The following is a 24,775-nucleotide window of genomic DNA, read 5'->3' on the forward strand; positions in this document are numbered from 1 at the left end:
CACAAGCACAAAAGCAAAGCAGTGAAATCTAAGTAGTGTAGGATTGAAGGAATTTGCAGTTGGGGGGATCAGGAAAGGTTTCCTGCACAAGACGGTGCTTGTGCTGCATCTTAAAGGAAGAGAGGGAGCTCCAAGAGACGATATGGACAAACCTGAGCACAAAAATGCTAAGTAAATGAACATGGACTCAAGAATTTCCTTCCACCTCAATGAGCCCCTGAGACCTCGTACCTGAAAAGACTTCCCATTACAACACGAATGACAAGTTCTCAAAATCCTTCTAGAGTGCACTGAGGGGGAGCCCACCACACTAAGAGAGCTCATTACATTTTTGATAGCTCACCTTGTTGCACCTTCTACTCATGGCCCCTAGTTCCTCCCTGTCTGGGGCCATCCCTCCTTCCATCTGATGGCCCTTTAAATACCTGAAGGCAGCTGCTTGGTCCCCATCCACCCACTACGGTTCTCTTCCACAGAGTAAGCATCTCCAGTCTTCAACCAATTCTCATATGGCATAGACTGAAAGCTTTCATAATTTTGGCTGCTTTCTTTTAGACTTTATTCAGTTTATCAAAGTCCCTCCTAAAATGTGGTACTCAAAATTTAATATAATACTCCAGGTGCGGCCTGGCCAGGATAGTGTAAGCACAGTTAAAACCATCACTTCTTTAGATCTGGCCACTATTATCTCTCTTAAAGAAACCCAAGATTCTACCAGCCTTTTTTATTTTTTTTTGGGTGGCCACATCATACTGTTGATTCATCATGTTTACATTACACTAAAACCTCTGCCTCTTTTTCAGACAAACTGCATCCAACATGCCTCTACCACAGATAATTTCTTGAAAATAAGTATGACTTTACAGTTATTCCTATTAAATTTCATCTTAGAGGATTTGGCCCAGTTCCCTAAGCCTACCAAGATCTTTCTGGATTCTGAAAGTCATCAATGCATTAGCTAACTTTCCTGGGTTGTCATCTATAAAACTGATTAAGGGTATATCCCAGTCACTGACAACAATTTTAAACAAAACAAGGTCAAACACCTAGGCCACCTGACTGGAGACCTCCTTGCACAGTACTACTCTTTGAAACAGTTTTGAAGCTATTTAATTGTATGATCGTATAACCTACATCTCACTCTATAACAGCAAGAAATAGCTTAACCAAAATTCTTGGCTAAAATCTAGATAAACTGTTACCTACACTATTCTCCACTAAAAAAAAGAGGTGCAGGAGGGAACTAACATTATCTGCTGCTCAGTCATTTTTTCAGCTGTTCACTATCTCTTCAAAAATACATTATGAAATTTTCACAGGAATCAAAGTCAGTGTTACTGGTCTATAATTACCATCTCCATTTCTTGCTTCTCTGTTTTTTTCCCTTAAAAACTGAGGCATTTACTCTTCTCCCATCCTATGGTAGCTCTCTTGTTCTCCATGATTTCCAAGATCACCACCAGTAGTTCAGCAATCTCATCCATGAGCTTTATCAATATCTGCAGTTGTTCATCTGGGCCAAGTGACTACAATTCTTCACTACTGCATTATTTATCAGGCTGCCCATTAGACACTTAAAACTGAATGTCCTGTAGGCATTTCAAACTCTACTTGTCCAAAACAGACCTCATTCTCTTTCCTCCCAAATGCTCCCCATTCCTGCTGAGGCCAACACCACACTTCAGTCACTGAGGCTCACAACATCTGTGCCATCTCTGACTCCTCCCTGTGACTGACCTGGCCCATCCAATCTGCTGCTCCATCTCACCATTTCTCTCTCCATAACAATCCTGCATTGAACCCTTCTCTCTCCATTCCAACAGCAGCTGCCACGCTGGAGGTTCTCAGGACCTCATATGGTTTATGTTAATGGTCTTCTGGTTGGTCTCCCTGCCTGAAGTCCTTCTCTACTCCAAACCATCCTCCACCTGCTGCCAGGACTGAACATACCACACTCCTACTCAATAATCTCTAGAGGCACACTATTAACTCAAACACAGAATGTAAGTTCCTCTGTTTGGCATATAAAGCTCTTCATAATTTGGTTCTTTCCTGTCCTTCTAGTACTTTGATCCCTTCCATACGCTGCATCCTCTAGCCACAAGGGCCACATTCCTCCTGGTCTTTCCTAGTCTCCAAACTGCCTTGTGTTCATTTTAAACACATTCTATAGACACTCACCTGTGTCTATGTTCACCTGAATCTTTGTATCCTCAGTGTCTAGCACAGCCTCTGACACTGATTAAGTCTGACACTTAATAAATGCTTATGGATTTATTATCATGGCTAGCAACTCATCACTAGCCATTTTTCTTCTGTCTTTGGCATGATGTGAAATGCTTTTCACTCTCTACTGATGTTTGACATATAAAAAGTTTCCTATATTCATTACGTTTTGACATTGTAAAAAGTGACATAAGACACAAATATACAATGGAATTCCAGCTGAGCTATATAAAACCCTAAAAGATGATGATGTTACAGTGCTGCACTTAATATGCCAGCAAATTTGGAAAACTCACCAGTGATCAGTATAGATCCCAGTCCTAAAGAAGGGCAATGACAAGAAATGCTCAAGTTACTGAACAACTGTGCTCATCTCACACACTAACAAGGTTATGCTTAAGATTCTGCAAGCTGGGCTTCAGCAACATGTGAACCGATAATTACCAGGAGAGCAGGCTGGTCTTCAGAGGCAGAGGAAGTAGAGACCAAATCCCCAACATTCACCGATTACAGAAAAAGCAAGGGAGTTAGAGAAAAACATCTACATGACATCTCCTAAGGAAACTGCATGCGGTTCAAGAAGCAACAGTTAGAACCAAACGTGAAAAAACTGACTGGTTGAAGATTGGAAAAAGAGCACAATAAGGCTGTATATTGTCACCATATGTATTTACATAGTACATCCTGCAAAATGCCAGGCTGGATGAGTTTAAAGCTGGAATTAAGGTTGTGAGGAGAAATACCAACAATCTCAGATATGCAGACAACACCACTCTGATGGCAAAAGGGAGGAGGAATTACGAAGCCTCTTGATGAGGGTGAAAGACAAGACTGTAAAAACTAGCTTGAAGCTTAACATAAAAAAAAAAATTAAGATCCTATCAACTGGTCCCATTGCTTCCTGGCAAATAGAGAGAAAAGAAAGGGAAGGTGTGCCAGACTTCATATTCTTTGGCTCAAAGATCACTGCAGATGGCAACTGTAGCCACGATGTTAAGACACCTGCTCTGCTCCTTGGAAGGAAAGCTACAGCAAATCTGGACAGCATACTAAAAAGCAGAGACATCACCCTGACAGCAAAAATATAGTCAAAATTATGGTTTTTCCAGTAGCAATGTATGGCTGTGAGAGCTGGACTCTTAAAGAAAGCTGAGTGCTACAAAATCAATGCTTTCAAACTGTGGTGCTGGAGAAGACTTTTGAGAGTCCCTTGGAGAGCAAGGAGATCAAGTAAAACTGTAAATTGTATTGTAAAATAAAGTAAAAAATCAAGTCAATAAGAAATTAATTCAGTATTTAACAGAAGGTCAATTCCTAAAGCTGAAGCTTTTACTTTGGTCACAAAATGAGAAGATGGAACTCACTGGAAAAGACCCTGGTGCTAGGAAAGACTGAAGGCAAAAGGTAAAGGAGATGGCAGAAGACGAGACAAAGAATGAACATGAACCTGGACAGACTTTGGGAGACAGTGGAGGACAGAAGAGCCTGGCGTGCTATGGTCCATGGGGTCACAGTGTCAGACCAGACTGAACAACAACAACTAATCTACAATAGTCTGCAATTCTTTTTCCATACTGGTTTAAACAGGCATAACAAAAGTCATATTATAAAAAAAACTACAAAACAATCAAATTTCTGGATCATACCTTATAGTGAAATCCAGAAATTCAAAACAAGCTTGTTAGTGAGGAAATACTAAGACATAGCAATAAGCCTGCAGATGCCCACATTCCTTAGGAAACTCTTCCATGTTCTTAGTTTAAATGACCTGAAAAGTTCTACTGATGCCATGTAGAAAGAATATCTTATTTTCACATTTTGTGAGAGAGGAATTGAGGAAAGAATCGGAAAGGGAAAAGGTGGGCAGAGGGAGAAAGGGGGATAGAACTGAGTCACTTTTATTTTCTTATATTTTCAGTATATACAATACATCAAAGAGAAAAATATAAAAGTGGACACAATCCTGTTTGTTAAAAAGGAGGGAAATAAAGGAGGAAAGGAAGGGTTGAGGAGGAAAGAAGGGAAAAGGTAGGGAAAGATGAAGGAGGATTGATAGGGGAGAGGGAAGGGAGAGAAGAAAGGGGAGGGAAGGAGATAAGAGGGAAGAAAAGAAGAGGAAAGGGATAAAAGAGGAAGAAGGGGGAAAGGAAAGATGGGGAAGAAAGGAAAAAAGGAGAGGAAAGGGAAGATTAAGGGGACAAAATGAGAGGTGATGAGAAGATGGGGGAGGGGGAAGGGAGAGGAGAGGGAGAAGGAAAGGAGAGAAGGAAAGTGGGTTTAGAAAAGGAAGGTGGGAGACTTATAGATGCCAGGACCACATATTATTAGTTGTACTAAACTCTGAAATACTTTAGCACATTAAAAATAAGGCTAAAGGGCACCCATGAGGAGAGTAAAGGAAGTAGAAGTTGCTGTTCGTCGTCATACTGACTTCAGATACTACTGTTGCCACCAACAAGTTGTTGGGAGTTCTGCAAATCTCAACTTTCCCGTAGGTCCTGAGACCCAATTTGGGAATTATTATTCTAAGCTCAGTTTAAATCTGTTTTCTAATTTCTGGATACTCTATTGATACCTGCTACCTTTACCTTTCCTTTTAGGTATTCAATTAACTCAATACTTTCTTATTCCTTCCAATGGAAAGCATTCAGGGGACGTATAAGAACCATCTAGATCCAGAAATGTAGGTATTTATAAATGTCTTTTCACCTAATGCACTTTAGACACGAATTGTATTGTCTCAGCTAAACTGTAAACCCTAGTTCAGGGACTTTGTGATTTTTGCAGGCATTGTGCAGGACTGAGCAACTATTAACAATTAACAAAAGATCTCTAGAGATAAGAAAAATATCTTAGAAAAAAAAGCCTGAAGACCAAAGAGGAAGTACATGAATGATTCTGAATGAAATACCATATTTACATGAATACTTCCTCATTTTGAATATTTCTACATGCCTGCACATTGAGAAATCAAGAAAAAAAGTACCCCACATACCATTTCCTCCTCTACTTTTTCTTTTGCTTCAACACAGTAACTAAGAGTTGTGTTACTATTATTATGAATCATAATAATTAAAAAGTAAAGTACATGATAGGCAGGTTAAAAATGTACAGAACTACTTTTGGAAAAAGCAGTTATCACTATATTGAGCAACAAACTACACAGAATGACAACAGGGATGTGCCATTAGATCTGTCTAATGTAACTGAAAGTGGCATGTGTCCAGACAGAGTCTATGAAATGGATAGGTCCAGCGATAAAATCTAGAGGCCTACCGTGGGTGATGGTCGCACGAATGCAAACCACATTTCATTGAAAAAGAAACAAGCAAATGGCTGGGTCACACAGATGTTTATAGAAATGCAGGGGTTTTTATCACCTGCCCATGTGTCCCTATCATATGCATATACACATACACACAAATACATACATGCTAATGTAATGTTCTGTATGTTTTCATGTCATACCCTGGAGAAGAGACAAGTCAGGCAGTCAACTAGCATTTATTAAGCACTCACTACGTGTGAGGCACTGTGCTAATCACTGGCAGTACAAAGAAATGTCAACCCCAGAAAACTGCTCCTTGCTCTCAATGAGCTCTCAGTCTAATGGGGGAGACAACACACCAATGACTAGGTACAACCAAGATACGATAAACTGGGGGTCATCTCAGACGGAAAGCACCAAGGTCAACATTAAGGAGGTAGGAAAAGTCAATGAAAATGTACAGTCAGGTGATGGAATGTCTTGCTTGAGGAACAGAAGGAAGGCCAGTGTCACAGGATCTCAAGAGTTCATGTAAGGGGCTGAGGTTTCAGAAGACTGGAAAGGTAGGGAGGGGCCAGGTTATGACAGGCTTTAAAAGCCAAACAAAGGATCTTGTATTTGATCCTGGAGGTAACAAGGATCTCCCCAAGTTTTTTGAACAGAGGAGTGATATGATAAGACCTTTTTATGAAGAAAGGTGAATGGTGGATGGACCGGAGTAATGAGAGACTTAAAACAGGGAGACCAATCAGCAAGAGGCTGGAAGAGTCCAGGGACAAATAAGGTGATGGAGGCTTACACCAGGGGAGTGGAAGCCTCAGAGGACAAAAAAGGCATACAGGAGAGATGTTAACAAACTTAGAAGAACTTAACAACTGATTGGATTTGGGGCAGCATGTGACAGGAGTTGTGGATGACACCTCAGGTACAAGGCTGGCATACGTGGAGGCATTCTTCATTGACTTGTCTCTCCTTGCTGCTGCACCGCCCCTGTCCACCGTTCTGGTACAGAAGATTAAGACAAACTCTTCTGAGTGACTGTGGATGCATTGTTCTGGGTAAGCCAGTCAGACAGTCAATAAGTGCTGGCAGGCCTACCTTTGGGGTTCAAGGGAGGGGTAAAGGGAAGGCAGGGGAGAAGGAACATGATGATAAAACATTGACAAAAAACAGCATGGTGTCACCCACAAACAGGAGCATCTGGAAAACCATGCCATCCACAGGGAATCCCTCCTTAGCTTATTATATATGGTTTACAAAATAGCTACCAATAATCAAAACCAATTCACTCATACTCCAGAGTTTGCATTTTCTGCTTACTTAAAATAGACCTGCCAACATAAAGTATTTCATGGATGCTTAATAACAAAAACAAACAATTTCTGTATATACCACAGTAAGGTTTACAAAGCACTTATTTAATTAGGGCTTGTTGAAATGATCTCTAGCTCCAATATTATTTGATGCAAACAGCTGTCCTTATTGTTGATGGAAAACATTCTCCACTTACTAATTCTGAATTTTTTACACTAATCAGTTGATCTGAGAAAATATACTGTTATTATGTTGAAGAAGCTTTCCCTTTCTTAAAAGCACCTCTTTGACTGCAGCAGAACAATGAGTTTGTCTCTTGAAGGAATGTAGAAGTGTTTCTCTTTAAGGTATAAATATAAACCTTTCAATTTGGAAATGAAGACAAAACAGTGTCATAGTATCCTGGTCTCATAACATTATACATACATTCCTTTTAAAATAATTTTTTATTTCATTAAAATTAATTTAAATATTAATAATGAATCGTGAGCTGAGAAAGTTATTTTTTAAAAAAAAAGATGTAAGAATGGTCTTTAAAATAATTTTAACTGCTAATTGCAATTAATAGTGCTCTCTCCTTATGCTTCTCAGGTGAGAGAGATCTCATCTGTAGGTTCCACTTTACAGTCAATAAAACAGTATATCTGGGGGAGGTATTATACTATTAGCAAAATAAAATTAGAGTACCACAGTATATGATCATCCTCCACAGGGATAAGCCAGTCAGACAGTCAATAAGTGCTGGTAGGCCTACCTACGGGGTTCAAGGGAGGGGTAGAGGGAAGGCAAGGGGGGAAGGGACATGATGATAAAACATTCAAATGAAAATGTCCTATGGACAGCTGCAAATATTAGTAAGAGGTGGAAGTGGAGGTGGGAGTGAGGTCGTGGGGTGCAAATTTGTAGATTTCAAGTGACAGTAATATGCATAGAAATAACAGCTAAAGCCAGGAGGATGGTTTCTCTACGACAGTGAGAGTATAAAACGAAAAAGAGAGGGCCAAGGACTAGGTCTGGAAGGATACTCAAGCCTAAGAGTACTAAATATCCTAATACACTCCTTCATTAAACACAAATTGAGACTTCTGCTATTTGAGAAACATGGAAAATAAAAAAGAAGGTGAGAATACACTTAGCTGCGATTGTGAGCACAGGAAGTGAAAGCGAACCTATAAATGAGAATTGATGGAATCAGAATAAGGGGAGAGGAGAGTTCAAATAATGCAGGGTCTGAAAAACCAAGGGAAGAGAGCTAAAAGAAGCAAGTGCCAATCAACAATTTCAAATGCTGTTGAGAAGTGATGGAGAATGACACAGCTTGAGAAAAAGTCTTTGATTTTAAAGGCTGTTGGTGACCTGCAGGAATGTGGTCTCACTAGAATGTTACAGATGATAGATGGCAAAGAGAAAAGCTGATGAGGAAATAGGGGCACAAGTCTGAGAGCAAAGGAAAAGAAATAGGTAAGACGAGAGCTAAAGAGGATATAATATGAGAACAGAGGAAATGCCCATTTTTAAACAACTATGCAATAATGCCCATTAAAGCCTTTACACATTCATTCTATTATTTCCACATCTGAACAAAAGAAGATACCAGTGTAACTAGGGTGTGGTCCATAGGAATACACAGCATTTAAAAGTGGGTAATATCTTTCCCCTGTTATTCTGAAGTTAGGAGTGATCCTCCCTTATCGGACAAGGGGCTTGGGTATTTGTATTAGAACACAAATTAATACATGTACAGCTAAGTGGCTCAGTGGATAGAGTGCAGGGCCTGGAGTCAGGAAGACTCATCTTCGTGAGTTCAGAACAGGTCTAAAATACTTAGTAACTGGCCTTGGGCAAGTCACTTAACCCTGCTGGTCTCAGTTTCCTCATCTGTAAAATGAGCTGGAAAAGGAAATGGCAAACCACTCCAATATCTTTGCCCAGAAAACCCCGAATGGGGTCACGAAGAGTTGGACACGACAAACAACTAAACAACGTATGCGGTGTCTAAAGTACCCTAAATGTTTAAGGCAAGTCTATGGAGGTTACATTTACTTTATGTGCAACGTATACTGTAAGGTGTATACTGTAAAATGTATATTGTAGATACCCGAATAGGAACATTATAAAATGATATTATGAATAAGTTGAATGAAGACCACCTCCACTGGGTAGATTATGTAGGAAATGCTTCAATGTAGAGTTAACGAGTATTTGTGAGTTTTTTAAAGGGAGGAATAAAGTTCAAGGAAGAAGGCCCTGACAAAGAAAATAAAATATAATAAAAAACAGGATCTCTCAGATACACTAAGAAAGCATGTAGGAGCTAATGATACAGACTCCTCCTAAGATTTCTAGATTAAAACCAAGAAGGTACTGATGGAATTCATGAAAAAATGGTTTCAATGAAATTTTTAAAAGGAATCTAAGTGGAGGTAGACTTGGAATCCATTCATGAAAGCACTATGGTCCCCTAAAATTTAGATAACTCATTCAGCAAGAAGGCTAAAGATTCAGCTGGGTCAGCAGAGTAGAAATACTAGCCAGAAGAACGATAAGCCAAAAGTCAGGGCTTATGGATTAAGTGGGTGATGCCACGGAGCATATGGAATGGATCATTTGGGGCTTTACATCTATACAAAAGTGAGTAATGGTAATTGTATATATTATCTATCTTAAATGTATATAATTAGCCAAAGTGTCTCCCAACACCTCCAATTTCCCCTTACGCAATGATTCAGTTTAACTGCATCTGAACTATCTATGTGGGCCAGCCTGAAGCAAATGGGGCAGAAAAGACTGGGGAAGGGGATAAAGAAGGAATGGGGAAGAGTTAGGACTGGGGCATAGCCTGTGAAGAGAGGATAATCTACCCTAAATGCTTTATTCCTTTGGGTGGCAGCAGCAAAACAGGGAGCCCAAGAATTATCCATAAGACAAGAAAGTGTGATGGAATCCCCTGCAAAAACAGGGAAGGTCAACAAATTAAGATCAGGGAAACTGAGTATGTCTTAAGGCAGAAGTGAGCCAGTCTTGAGAGAAGGTGATCGAAGATGCTACAAAAAGATGGAGCTAGTATGAGTTGGGACTCAGCACCCAGGAGGAGGGCTAGCATTAAGAAAACCATACAGGTCTATTCAACTTATCCTTTATCTACAAGGAAAGATGTCAGCTTATGGGACAGCCAGGAAAAACAATAATAATCTAGCTGGCCTACTTTGGCATGGGGGGAAAAGCAGAACTTTTGCTGTCGCAAGACAAGAGCTTGCATCAGGGCTTGCATTAGCCTCTGTTCTAGATGGTAATACGTTTATTTTAAATTTAAAGCTCAAAGTAGGGGCTTCTTCATTCTTGTTTAGAATAGCAGCCTTGTTGCTCAATTGATTCAAAAGTTTCTTTCTGAACAAATGGTCCTCGAAGGCAGAGTCTATTTCACTTCTTTGCCAACACATTCAAGAGAAACAATGATAAAAGCCTCAATAACTCTGATCAATGTAATGGCCAATCAAAATTGCCAAGAACTGATGACAGAATATGCTGTCCACCTCCTGAGAGAGGGGTGACAAGACAAAGAATGAGACATAGATTTGGGGACAAAGCAAAGGTGGCATTTTGGTTTTTTGACTATGCTTATTTGCAACAAAGGACTATGTTTTTCTTTTGGAGAAGAAAAGAGCTAACAATAATGTCAAAAAAAAGAAAGAAAGGAGGATCATTGAGGCATTTTAAAAAATACACAGATCAGAAGGAAGTATAAAATGAAACAGTTTTCAAAGTAACATGTTGAAACGATTATATACTATTTTAAAAAGCAAGCTAAATGTAAGAGATATCATATATTTTGTATATTGAAATGTTCTCTGTGTGTGTATGTGTCTTAGGGGAAGCTGTGTGTTGGGGAAGGGGATAAAGAAGGAATGGGGAAGAGTTAAGACTGAGGGCATAGCCTGTGAAGAGGATAATCTACCCTAAATGCTTTATTCATTTGGGTGGTAGCAGCAAAACAGGGAGCCCAAGAATTATCCATAAGACAAGAAAGTGTGCTGGAATCCCCTGCAAAAACAGGGAAGGACAAAGAATTAAGATCAGGGAGTGCTTGTTAGATTTGGAAATTTAAAAAAGTTATTTAAAGATTGAGTGCACCTTTCCAAAGCACCTTTTTCACCAAGAATCAACTGCACAGAGTTATAAATCTGGACAATTAATTCTCCTAGGAGATATGAGATACTGTAATTTTTTTTATACAAACAGAGGCTTACCTTTAGAAAGTATTTATCACACAGAGGAAACATCTGGATGGCTATCTGTAGTCAGGTGAAAGGAACTGAAGTAGTGGATGTAACACTGGACTTGGAATCAAGAAGACTTGAGTTTGAATCCTGACTCAGGTACCGACCAGCTGTGTGACCCTAGCCAAGTCACTTAACCTGCCTGAGTTTCCTCTTCTACTAAATGGGAATAGAATGTGAGTCTTCCAAAGAATTGGAAACTGAGCAGATGCCTGCCAATTGGCGAATGGCTGAACAAGTTGTGGGACATGCTTATGATGTAACAGTATCGTGCTATAAGAAATGACAAACAGGATGTTTTCAGAAAAACCTGTAAAGACTTACATGAACCAATGCAAAGTGAAGTGAGCAGAACCAGAACACTGTACAAAGTAACATAATACAATAATATTATAAGGATGATCAACTGTGAATGGTTTGGCTATTCTCAGCCATACAATGATCCAAGACAATTTCAAAGAACTTATGATGAAAAATGCTGTGCATCTTCAGAGAAAGAACTAGTGGAGTCTGAATGCACATGCAAGCATACTTTTTTTACTTTATTTTTCTTGGGGTTCTTTTGGTCTGTATTTCTTTCTGCAACATGGCTAATATGGAAATGTTTTGCATGGCTGCATATGTATAATCTATATTAAACAGCCTTCTCAAGGGGGGAGAGAGAGGGTGAGAATTTAGAACTCAAAATTTAAAAAAAAAAGTGTTAAAAACTGTTCCTACATCTAATTGAAAAAAATTAAATGTAAAATTTAAAAAAAGAATATGAGCCTCCATCAGAAAGACCCAACTTAAGTCCTGTGACAGACACATCCTAGCCCTGTGATCTGGGACAAATCACCAACTCTCACTGGCTGCAGCAACTCTCCAAGACTATGAGTTGAAGGACAGCAGTTTATTTTCAGTGGTACAAAGAATTTCCTCACTGGAAATTCCTCACACGAAGAGACTCCTAGGTATGGACAGAAACAAAGGTCAACAAAAAACACGGGTACTAATATACAGAAATGATGAACCCTTGCCTAGGGAAGAATGTGTCATTCACATACACGTACTAAGAGATACCACACTGAGTCACAGCTAAGACATAGGGAAAAGAAGAAAACTGAGAGGCCCAGTAATTCACTGGAGACAATATATAGGAAAAGGGACAGTAATATTACACATACATATACACATGCATAGTGAATGAGTAATAAAAATGAACTAAATATCTTAATGTAAGATGGTAAATTTGACCTCACAGATGTCAGAGATTTGGGGGATGTGATTCATGACTAGAAAAGCACACCTTAGAGCCCAAGGCTTAGACAAAAAATTTCAACTCTAGGGAATAAGATGGTCCTCCCAGGATAAGCTCATCACTTCTAATCTCACCAGCACATTATTAATTCCAGCCTGGATGGCCACTATCTCCCTCAGACTCCTGTTCCTTCTGGTTGGAAGGCTAGAGGGCAGAGCACCAAACTCCTCCCAAGGCCTTCCTTTGTGGAGGGAGGAAACTGGACTCCGCTAATGCCACTTTGCATCTGCTGCCCTGACTGGTTTCAATTCCATGGAACAAGATAGTCTCTGGTGTCCCATGCCCATCGCCCCGCCTCCATTCCCACTTTCCTGCTTCCTTTTGTGGGTCGTCTCCTCTCCTGAGATGATAAATTCCTTGAGGGCATGGACCATCCTTCTTTTTACTGACTGTATCCCCAGTGTTTGGCATAGCTCCTAGCACACAGATGCTTCATAAATGTTTACTGAATTTACTGGATTTGAAGCAACATCTTCAAGCAGGCAGCCTCCTGAGAGGAAATCCACAAACCAGACTGGACTAAGACAGTAAAAGTCACATGAAGGAAGATCAACAGAGAAATCAAAGTAATATGATAGGAACATACCACAAGTGTGGCCAGAAGGATGGAGTAGATAACCTATTCTGGAAGCATACCACAAAGAGGGCACAAAGGCATGATAAGAAGATAGTGCCAGGAGACTCAAGTGACTTGATGGCTATCTGTCAGCATTCTCCTGACTTAAGCAGAATATAACTGATATGCTGTTGACTTGAAGACAACTTCATTCTTGAAAAGGTGGAGGAAGCAATGAGGGGAACTGCTAATTCTGGACCTGATGGTGACCTGTAAGGAGGAACTGGTTGTTGAAGGAGAAATGACGGGAACCTTGGGAGGAAGTGACCACATAATCTTAATATAGCTAAGTGGGGAAAACTAAGCATAATTTTGAGATAAACCTCAGATTTGAGAAGTACAGATTTCTAAGAGTTCAGAGTAAAAGAATAAAAAAATCCCAAGCCCTACAAGTCTACAAGGAAGAATGGAAATCTCTCAAGAAAAGAAGGCATAAACAATTCCGAAGAGGAAGAAAATGGGGAGTTACATAAAAAAAAAAAAACCATAACCCTTGTAGTTGCACAGAAACTATTCTATTTTTTTTAAAGCATGTCCAGAAAAGGGGGCAGCTAAAAGTCAGGAAATCTCATCTTCCTGGGTTCAAATCTGGCCTCATACATTTTACTAGTTGTGTGACCCTGGGAAAGTCACTTAACCCTATTTGTCTCAGTTTCCCCATATATAAAATGAGCTGGAGAAGGAAATGACAAACCACTCCAATATCTTAGCCAAGAAAATTCCAATGGGGTCATGAAGAGTTAGACACAACTGAAAAACCATATAGGTTAAAAAAAAAAAACCAAAACATAAAAGTCAAGCACTAGAGATTCAGTGAGATAGCTCCTATTCAGAAGGAGCTTACATTCTACTAGGGGAACAGGACACGTATCACAGAAGCAATGTGGTGTAATGGATGACAAGCTGGATGTGGATCCTGGAAGACCTAGACTTGAATTCTGTGTTTGACATGTACTATTTAGGTGACTTAAGACTCTCTGGGCCTCAGCTTTCTCATCTCTAAAATGGGAGGATTAGACTCCATGGTATCTAAGGTTCCTTCCAGCTTTGGACTAGCACCTCTGGTGTGAGGGCTTGCCAAGCCCTTTTCAGGTCTGCTCATCCACCCTTGGTGTCCACCCATCAACCAACTCTCACCTGTTGCTCTAAGAAGCTGTAGCATGCACAGTGGCCACACCCCAGTAATCTGTCTCAGCAGACGGACTAAACCAGCTTGACAGGCCTCAAATCCATTGGTGAATTAAGGAGATGTCTATCCCAAGACTTTTCCCAGAGGAACGGACAGATGAGACAAATGGACAGATAAGAACAATTTGTTCCAATGGCCATGAAGGCAGCTGAAGCAGGTGCTGTGGACTACTTAGAGCTTGGTCAAACATCAAAGATGCCATGGTCATCTACTGCATCCCAGACCATTGCCAGTCATCCTGATTTCTGTCTTACCACTGGCCTTCAATGATTCAGGAAAAGAAAGTGATGCTGAGGACCCTGTGAAACTCTGCCCCACTTAAACCTCAGACATTGACTAGTTGTGTGATCCTGGGCAAATCACTCAACACTGTATGCCTCAGTTTCCTCATCCCTAAGATAAGCCGCATCATGGCCAACCACTCCAGCGTATTTGCCAAGAAAACCCCACTGGGGTCACGAAGAGCAGGACACAACTGAAAATGACTGAAAAACAACAAAGTTTCTTGAGTGGAATGCTGTAGTTAGACTAATAAATTAGGTGAATGCTGGAGGCACAGTAACCGAGATTTCAACAAGTCATTTCAGTCTCTCATAATATTCTTGTGTCCAAAATGAGGAAATATTAGCCGGAAACATACTTGTTTAGGTTTCTCGTAATGGATTAAATGACCTGACCCAAAGAGTATAGATAATTAATGATCAATGTCAATCAGGGCAGCTGGAGGTGCAATGGACAAAGTACTGAGCCTGGAGTTAGGAAGACCTGAGTTTAAATTCAGCCTCAGCCTTCCTAGCTGTGTGAATGCTTGCCTCAGTTTCCTCATCTGTACAATGGGGATAATGACAGCACCTAACTCCTGGGATTTTTGTAAGGATCAAAATGAGAAAATAATGGTGAAACACTCAGCACACAACCCAGCATACAGTAAGTGCCACATAAATGTTAGCAGTTGCTACCACCACCACCTGGAGGGACACTGGTAGACTGGCAGACTGCCACACAGTCCAATTCTATTCAACATTTTTGTCCATGGAGCAAAGATGTAGATAGTATGCTTATCAAATAGAGCGATGTTTGGAACTGTCTGCCAGAAATTTCCAACTTCATGCCCCATAAGACATCTCAAACTCAACATGTTCAGAATCAAACTCACTCTCTTCCCCAGAAACTCATCCCTCCGATTTCTTCCAGTTAAGTCCCACAAACACTGATTTTTTAAATTTCACTCTTCCTTCTTAGGCACTAGTTACACCTGTCCAGTGACTCAGAATCATAGAAATCCAGATTTAGCACCAGAAAAGCATGTCATCAATTCCAATTCCATCACTTTATAGAAGAGAAAAGCGAGGTTCAGAGAAATTAAAAGTAGAATCAAAACAGGGAAAAAGACTACAAAAAATTTAAAATATAACGAGGAAATCTTCATTTTATAACAGACCTATCTCCAGACCCAAGCCTAAAGCCAGAAAGGTAGAACGTTGTCTTCTCACTTAAGCCCAGAACCAGCACACAGGCAAACCAACGCTCCCCCCACCTCCTGCCAACTGCTAAAATCCCACAGAAGACACTATTCTATTGTCCTTTTGTCAGTATTAAAAACCAAAATGGCTGTGGGTATGGAATGTTTTGTGTACTATCAGACTTTTTAAAAAATACTGATCAGTTTCACTGATTTTTTTCTCTTCCTCTCTTTCTTTTTAAAATAAATCTTTTGTTATAAGAGATGGTTCTGAGAAAAGCATGGAAGGGAGGTGAAGAGATACAGGAGTAAATTTAGGAAATAGAAAAACAAAAGATATCAATAAAAATGTATTTAAAAATAAACTAAAATTGCATAAGATAGTACTAAGTACATATATTAACCAGTTTTGTTTTACTCATTTTATGTATATGACGATAAAAGTTAAATTTTAATGGTTACCTGAACCTCAGAATTAGAATCAACAGGCTGAAGGGAAAACCATGTTTCTTTGCCAGTGTGGGTGCACAAGGCTTCTTTCTTGATGGCAACTTTTCCTGAAAGAAAATGAGTGAAATAATATTTTTTAAAAACAAATTTTTTTTCTCCTTAACACTCATTAGTGCTACAGATTAAAATACTTTGTAGAAAGCCTACTCTGTGTGCTTGTGTGCATATGTGTTATGCCTACTAGTAACAAGGCATTTTGCACCTACATTAAAACACTTCACTTCCTCCTGCCCTTTGGAGGACCCTGTGTTAGGTCACCTTAGGTCAGGAGGTAAGACAAAAACTCATTTGTATTTCCATGCTACCACATTTTTCAACGCTTATTCACATTCACATCCCCACCTCCCCATTCATTACTACATTGAAAATCAATGCACATTTACATTACAGAACAAAGATCCAAAACTGCATATTTTCTAGCAAAAAATTTATTATTAATTTATACTTAACTTCAAAAAGTTCTAATTAGTTACATACATCCCTGTGTTCTTGGTTCTAGATTAATGAGCCTTCTAGGTAATAATAAGAATAGCTAGTATTTATGAAGCGCTTTAAGGTTTATAAAATGCTTCATAAATACCATCTCATTTTATGCTCACAACAACCCTGAGGAGGTAGATACTTTTATTATTATCCCCACTTAACAAATGAAGAAACTGAGGCACAAAGGGATTTATTTGCCCAGAGTCATGCCTAGCTACCTGAACTCAGCATTGTCTTTCTCCTCTGTTGCAGGGTTCACACCAGCGATCTCCCAAGCCTAGCTTGAGATCTCTTCTTATCTCTATCTTCCAGAATCTTTAGTTCCTTCAAGATTCACACTGGGTGGCACATACCCTAGGAAGACTTTCCTGAGTCTCTGTACCACCCCCAGAAACCACTGGAGCCACTCTCTTTGGAAACTGTGTGTGTGATGATGATGATGATGTCCCTCCTTACCTGCACCTCTCAAAACTCCTAAAACCCTTCAAAGCTCAGCTGAAGCACCAGCTTCTACAAGAAGTCCCCTGAGGATCTCTAGCTACCAACTTCACATATGCTTCTGTGTACAGGTTTTCCTTAGCAAACTGTCAGCCCATTGGGCAGAGATGGTTTCCTTGTGTCTCTGAAACACTAAAGCCTTGCACAGTGTGCCTGAACTTTCAGGCATTATACAGTTACTGTTTTAATTTTTGTGGGTGAACTTAATTACCACTATGCCACGCCATTAAACATAAAGAAGATGATTTGAGGATTAGATGACAAACAATACAGTATGTATTAACAAATGAGTTTTCAATAGAGCCCTGGTTTATACTTTCAGATTTGTAGAAATACAATTGCTTAAAGAGTTTCTGTCTGAAAGGTAGCACAAGACACATTACAGTGAACCAAATGTATAACAAAGAAGCAGAAGGATTCTTTCTTTATGATTAGGCATTTGGTGTTAGTTTCCTTCTTCTCCTCAGTCTGCTTTAAAGGAGCTGCATTTACAGAAGCCACCATTTCCTAAATACTACCACCAATTTCAACTTTCCAAAATAAAACCTGGAGGACAAATTGTAAAATTAAAAACAGAAATTTCACTTCCTTTTGCTTTATCAGATAAAACTGCTCAACTGACAACATTCTATACTAAGTTTCACATCTTTTACACCCAGAAGGTGGAATTCATTGCTTGCAAAATTCAAGACCAAACAAGTTTTGACTTTTAGAAACAAGTAAAGAAAATAGTCTGCCAAAGGTTTTCAACTTGTATATGCCATGGAAATGAAATCAATTACAGTAGATTCTGAGAGGCTGTAAATTCCTTGGGAGTAGGGATTCTTGTTTAAATCTGTAACCCTTCCTTAGCAGAATTGCTCTGCAACTGTTCGCTTCACGAATAAATGACAGTAAAAGCTTCCTGTGACACATCCTGGCTGTACGACCCTGGAAAAGCAATCTGTATTGCAAGGGAATTCTCTAATACAATACAAATGCCAGCAAGCACCAATCAGCAACGAGAGAGAGAAGGAGAGGAAGCTTCCACATAAAAAATGCTTTACACCAAAGAAATTACCACAAATATCAGTTTTTAAAAGAAAGGTCAGAGTTTCTGAGTAGGGAGGCCTGGTGGCATAATGAATGAATGAATACTGGAGTGAGAGCTGAATGACAAGTGCAGTCTGCAGTCCGAGAGGGAGCTCTTAGTTAACTATATGCCCTCAGGTCAGTACTTAATCTTTATTTCCTCAACTGAAAAATAACATTTGGAATAGTTCTTCTCTATAGTCCCTTCCAATTCTAAGAAGCTTTTAATTAATCAGCAATTTAGGTTTATTTTCCTAGAATAGTTATTTATTTCACCAGTTTTAAGCCACTATCCAAATGTGTATATGCATACATTTTAAAAATGCTCTCATAACACTGAAAAAGTAAAAGTGTTATCTTCATTTCCTCAAGTCTTAAGAATATTTTATAAAAAGAGAAATAGTGACTAAATGCTATATTGATTCCTTAAAGTGGGAAAAAGGAAGGAAGCAAACATAGCCGTGAGTGACATGGAAACTACCTTTGCTGGCTTCTCCCGAGAAGCATCCTCAGCAGCAGCAGCCTCCACACAGCCCCTGTGAATGCTCCTGAAGCACAGCCCTGAGATTTTACAGGGGAGTGTGAGATCTGCCTCTACTGATACAGATACTGATCCTTTGTATCTCAGGAGAGGGTCTCAGTAGAAGTTTTCTCTCCCCTTTCCTCCTAATCTCCTGCCAATGGCAGGCAATCCCTTTGAGAGGAAGGCAGAAACTGTTTTTTGTATCTCCAATAGCTAGAATATAAGAAGTGTCTTTATTGTAAATGATTCATTTATATTTGAATTTAAGGGTTTCCATCAACAAAATATTCATCATCCTAGATACATGTGACCTGGTGAAGACACTTTAAACTTTGGCTGTTTCTCAAACAACAATCAACCTACTGGGAACCTCTATTCAAAGACGATCTAGCTCTCAGCCTTCAAGATCTCAGGGGCACCTCCAACACCAGATGGGACATTAAAATGGGACATTAGCAGGACGAAAATACATATTCAAATAAAATGTTCTGAGGAAAATATGTGAAGATTAAAGTTTCCTTTACATCTCTATAGTATACATATGGCCAAAATCCTCATATTGCTAAGGGTGCTATGGGATTTTAACCAAGTACATTTAATGTTTTGGAGTCCTCTTTTGGGAAAATGAAAAAAGATAAGGCATCAGAGATGGGGCAATAAGCCTGACTTAACTGTTTCTAAGACCTTAGCTTTGCAATTTCCTGACTTTTCACAGCTTAGTTCCTCAGCCTTGAGATTTCAGTATTAGTGCTGTACTTCAAGTTTGTGCACAAAAGCTTTCTCTGTCTCACAAAGTTTGGATCCTACATTAGGGATGTTCTGCTGCCTTTACTCAGAACCAATATTTAAGCCTTCCCAAGTTGGAAAAATAATCTTCCCTCAAGTTCAGTTTCTTTCCTACATGATGTTATGGATTTTATTTAATCTAAACTTGAGTTGAAAAGTACTTAGGGAAAAAAAGATATTCAACTTCTAACAATTCAAGATACAAAGAATGGAAAAATTAGCTTATAAAATCTCCTTAAAGTTTATATGAAAAATGAAAGGATGTGAGACCAGTTTGCAATCTTAAAAAGTAGGTATTGTGAATACAATAGTGAAAATGTCCACATTATGAGGTTTATTTTTTTAAACTAGATAAAGGAATCTCCCTGTCCATTATTTCTCCCACCAAAACATGTATGTGTATGTATAATATATACACATACATATGTATCTATGTATGTATACACACATATACACACATATAAAAATATAAGCTATATCATCAGGCTAACAATTCCTATTTCCCATGATTGTAAATGCAAAGATACTAAATCTGCATTTAAAAAATGATAAAAGGAAAAAGGATAAAACATTTGCAGAAATCACAGTGAGAAAACTCAGCTACATACCTCCTATGACAGATGAATCGTAAACCAAAGCAACCTAATGCTTTACCAAGAGATGAATAAGAACAACTGTGGCGCCAGTGATCTTTTCCAGAAATTCATAGCAAGCCAGAACCAGAAGCAGCTCTTCCAATTAAATCAGATTTTACATCATACAATTTTATAATATTTCATTCTGCCACCTTAACAACTGTCACTACATTCTTCTACAGGGAACTTTTTAAGTAAGTGTTAAGGTTTACATCAAGAACCATTATTCCTATATGGCTTCTTTATTTACATTATTATATAATACACAACAGAATGTTTTGGCTTCATATTTCATGTATTTTTTCAGCAGTTACCTTAGGTATCTCTCAAATATTTCTCTATTAGTTTTTTCTACACTGATAAGCATGATGGCTTTTCTATTCCCAAAACTCTTTTGGGGGATCCACTGCACTTTGCCTTTTCTTCTCCTCAGTCATCATGTTTATCTTTCATTCATTTGGGTTTCTGAGTTGTTTATCTTAAAGCAAACAGGGAGGTTTTGGTGGTGATGGTGGTAGGAGCATTATTGAGGTACAGTTTGGGGTTTGATACAGTTGACTATAGAATAAGACTGAAGGGAGAGAGATCAGCTAAGGAGGTTATTGTAGTAATCCAAGTTCAAAGAGTTAAATTCTTGGATTATAGTGATAGCCATGGTAAGAGAGAAGATAGGTCAATTCTAAGATATTACAGAAAGAAAAGGAACAGGGCTTGACAGATAAGGGAAGAAGGTTGTAAAAGATGATTTCAAAGTTTCTAGCACAGAAGACTAAAAAAATGTGAGACCTGCAGAGAAAAAGATAATGACTTCTATTTTGGATCTACTGCTTTGAAAGGAGTGATGACATATTTTCCAGGAAAAATCAAGGCAATTCAAGTATTCATTCCTTTAAGAAATACACAGTAGTTTTATGTGCTAGACACTGTGGGTATAAAGAGTGTACAAATTATGTTCTCTACTCTCAATGAGTTTATAATCAATTAAGGGAAATGAAAATAAATAACTATAATCAAAGGCAGTATGTGGCAAATGCCAAGATCAAAATGCTACAAGAATTTAGAAGCAGAGGTCACTTTAACTCAATTTACATTTGTCTAACCATGCTTCTTTTTTTGTTTTTTAGTTAATTCCTACTTCATTGATCTGCTTGCTTGACTGCACTGATCTGCTTTGCTCTCTCTCCCTCTCCCCCCACAATTAATGTAAATATTTAGAGATATAAATTTTCCTTGTAAGTTCTACTTTGGACGCATCCTATAAATTTTGGCAATTTGTCTCATTGTTGTCATTATATTTAATGAAATTATTATTTTTAGAATTTATTCTTTTGTCCACTCTTTAGGATTTAATTATTTAGTTTCCATTAAAATTTTAATTTATGCTTCCATGGACCTTTATTGAAGCTAATTTTTATTGTATTATGGTTAGAAAAGAGTGCATTTAATATCTCTGCTTTTTTGTATTTGGTTGTAAGGTTTTTATACCCTAATACATGGTCAATTTCTGAGAAAATGCTATGTACAACTCAGAAAAAGATATCTTTTCTATTCCCATTCAATTTTCTGCAGAAGTCTTATCATATCTAACTTTTCTAAAATTCTATTCATCTCCTTTACTTCTTTCTTATTTATTTTAGGATTAGATTTAACTAGCTCTGAGAGGGAAAAGTTGAAGTCCTCCACTAGTATAATTTTACCATTTTCTCCTGCAACTCATTTAACTGGTCCTTTAACAATTTGGATGCTATGCCATTTGGTATATACTTCATTGTCTCTGGTACCTCTTAGAAAAACATAGTTTCCCCAACTATCTCTTTTAATTAGGTCTATTTTTGCTTTGTCTGAGATCATGATTGCTATCTCCATCTTTTTTTTTTTAACTTCAGCTGAAGCATAATAGACTGCTCCAGTCCATTATTTTAACTCTGTGGGTTTGTTTAGAGTGTGTCTCTTATAAATAACATATTGTTGGTTTCTGGTTTCTAATCCATTCTGCTCTCTGTTTCCATTTTATGGGTGAGTTCGCCCCATTCATATTCACAGTTATGATTACTAACTGGGTATTTCCCTCTCTCCTGTTTTCTTCTGTTTATCCTTCTCTCTGTCTCTCTCTCTGTCTCTCTCTGTCTCTCTGTCTCTCTGTCTCTCTCTCTCTCTCTCTCTCTCTCTCTCTTTCTCTCTCTCTCTCTCTTTCACCCTGTCCCTCCTCAAAAATCTGTTTTTCTTCTAACCACTGTCTCCCTTAATGCATCTCTCTTCTTGCAGCCCCCACCTTTTCTCTTATGCTCCTCCCCTCCTACTTACTCATTGGGTAAGATATATTTTTACCCAGGCAGCGAAAACGCACTCACATTCAGTATCAGACTTTAGAATCTTTCTTTGGTGACAAAGAAGACCAAAACATACAGGCAGAAGAAGTTAACAAAGTCAAAGAGCCTACATCAAAAGCCTCCAAGAAAAACATGAACTGGTCTCAGGCCATGGAAGAGCTCAAAAAGAGCTGGAAAAGCAAGTTAGAGAAGTAGAGGAAAAATTGGGACAAGAAATGAGAATGATGCAAGAAAACCATGAAAAACAATTCAGGAGACCCAAAAAAATACTGAAAAAAATATTGAAGAGAACAACACCTTAAAAAATAGACTAACTCAAATGGCAAAAGAGCTCCAAAAAGCCAATGAGGAGAAGGATGTCTTGAATGGCAGAATTACCCAAATGGAAAAGGAGGTCCAAAAGACCACTGAAGAAAATACTACCTTAAAAATTAGACTGGAGCAAGTGGAAGCTAGCAATTTTATGAGAAATCAAGATATTATAAAACAGAACCAAAGGAATGAAAAAGTGGAAGACAATGTCAAATATCTCATTGGAAAAACCACTGACCTGGAGAATAGATCCAGGAGAGATAATTTAAAAATTATTTGACTACCTGAAAGCCATGATCAAAAGAACAGCCTAGATATCATCTTTCAAGAAATTATCAAGGAGAACTGCCCTGATATTCTAGAACCAGAGGGTAAAATAGACACTGAAAGAATCCACAGATCGCCTCCTCAAAAAGATCCCAAAAAAGAAAACTCCTAGGAATATTGTTGCCAAATTTCAGAGCTCCCAGGTCAAGGAGAAAATACTGGCAAGCAGCCAGAAAGAAACAATTCAAGTATTGTGGAAAAACAATCAGGATAACACAGGATCTAGCAGCTTCCACATTAAGGGACCAAAGGGCTTGGAATACGATATTCTGGAGGTCAATGGAGCTAGGATTAAAACCAAGAATCACCTACCCAGCAAAACTGAGTATCGTGCTCCAAGGCAAAATATGGACTTTCAATAAATTAGAGGACTTTCAAGCTTTCTCAGTGAAAAGACCAGAGCTGAATAGAAAATGTGACTTTCAAACACAAGAATCAAGAGAAGCATGAAAAAGGTAAACAAGAAAGAGAAATCATAAGGGACTTACTAAAGTTGAACTGGTAATATATTGAGAGAGGGAGAAAGAGAGAGATAGAATGGGGTAAATTATCTCACATAAAAGTGGCAAGAAAAAGCGGTTCTCTAGGAAGGGAAGAGGGGGCAGGTGAGGAGGAATGAGTAAATCTTGCTCTCATCGGATTTGACCTGAGGAGGGAATACCATACACACTCAATTGGGTATCTTATCCCACAGGAAAGAAGGAGGAAGAAGATTAAAAACGGGGGACAATAGAAGGGAGGGCAGACAGGGGGAGGAGGTAATCAAAAACAAACACTTTCAAAAAGGGACAGGGTCAAGGGAGAAAATTCAACAAAGGGGGATAGGTTAGGAAGGAGCAAAACATAGTTAATCTTTCACAACATGAGTATTGTGGAAGGGTTTTACATAATGATATGCATGTGGCCTATGTTGAATTGCTTGCCTTCTTAGGGAGGATGGGTGGGGAGGGAAGAGGGGAGAGAATTTGGAACTCAAAGTTTTAAAAACAGATGTTCAAAAACAACAACAAAAAAAAGTTTTTGCATGCAACTAGGAAACAAGATACACAGGCAATGGGGCATAGAAATTTATCTTGCCCTACAAGAGAAGAAGGGGAAGGGGGATGGGAGGGGAGTGGGGTGACAGAAGGCAGGGCTGACTGGGGAACGGGGCAACCAGAATATACGCCATTTTGGAGTGGGTGGGAGGGTAGAAATGGGGAGAAAATTTGTAATTCAAACTCTTGTGAAAATCAATGCTGAAAACTAAAAATATTAAATAAATTAAACATAAAAAGAAAAAAAAGATATATTTTTACGGTCAACTGAATTTGTGTGTGCATATTTACATATTCTTCCTTCTTTGAACAAACTCCAATGACAATGAGGTTCAAGCACTTGCACCCCACCCCCCCACCCAATTTTCTGCTCCACTGTGAAAGTGCTTCCTTGCCTGCTTCTTTTATTTGAGACCATTTTCCCATCTCCCAGGATGACCCTGTAAAGTCTAAGAAAGGTGATGGGGAGGGAGGTTATGGAGAATTTCAACAAGATGGGCAACCCTTCTTTCTACCCAGATTTTCTACCAGGAACAGGGCAACGGTTTATCCCATGCACAATAGCTTTTAAACTGTCAGATCCAATATAGGCATGGATTTATAAAGGAAAT

General features: G+C 38.8%; 1 protein-coding gene across 2 annotated transcripts in view; it reads right to left on the reverse strand.

The window, feature by feature from the left end:
- Window positions 1-24,775, reverse strand: part of RASA2 (RAS p21 protein activator 2) — a 142,412-nt gene that overhangs the window by 79,794 nt on the left and 37,843 nt on the right. For both annotated transcript variants that reach the window (XM_036757558.1, XM_036757559.1), the window contains one exon: window positions 16,115-16,209. In XM_036757558.1, coding sequence (XP_036613453.1) covers window positions 16,115-16,209 — 95 coding nt within the window. The remainder of the gene's footprint in view (window positions 1-16,114; window positions 16,210-24,775) is intronic.

Source organism: Trichosurus vulpecula, chromosome 4 (genome assembly GCF_011100635.1).
Source record: "Trichosurus vulpecula isolate mTriVul1 chromosome 4, mTriVul1.pri, whole genome shotgun sequence".
Classification (NCBI taxonomy): Eukaryota; Metazoa; Chordata; class Mammalia; order Diprotodontia; family Phalangeridae; genus Trichosurus; species Trichosurus vulpecula.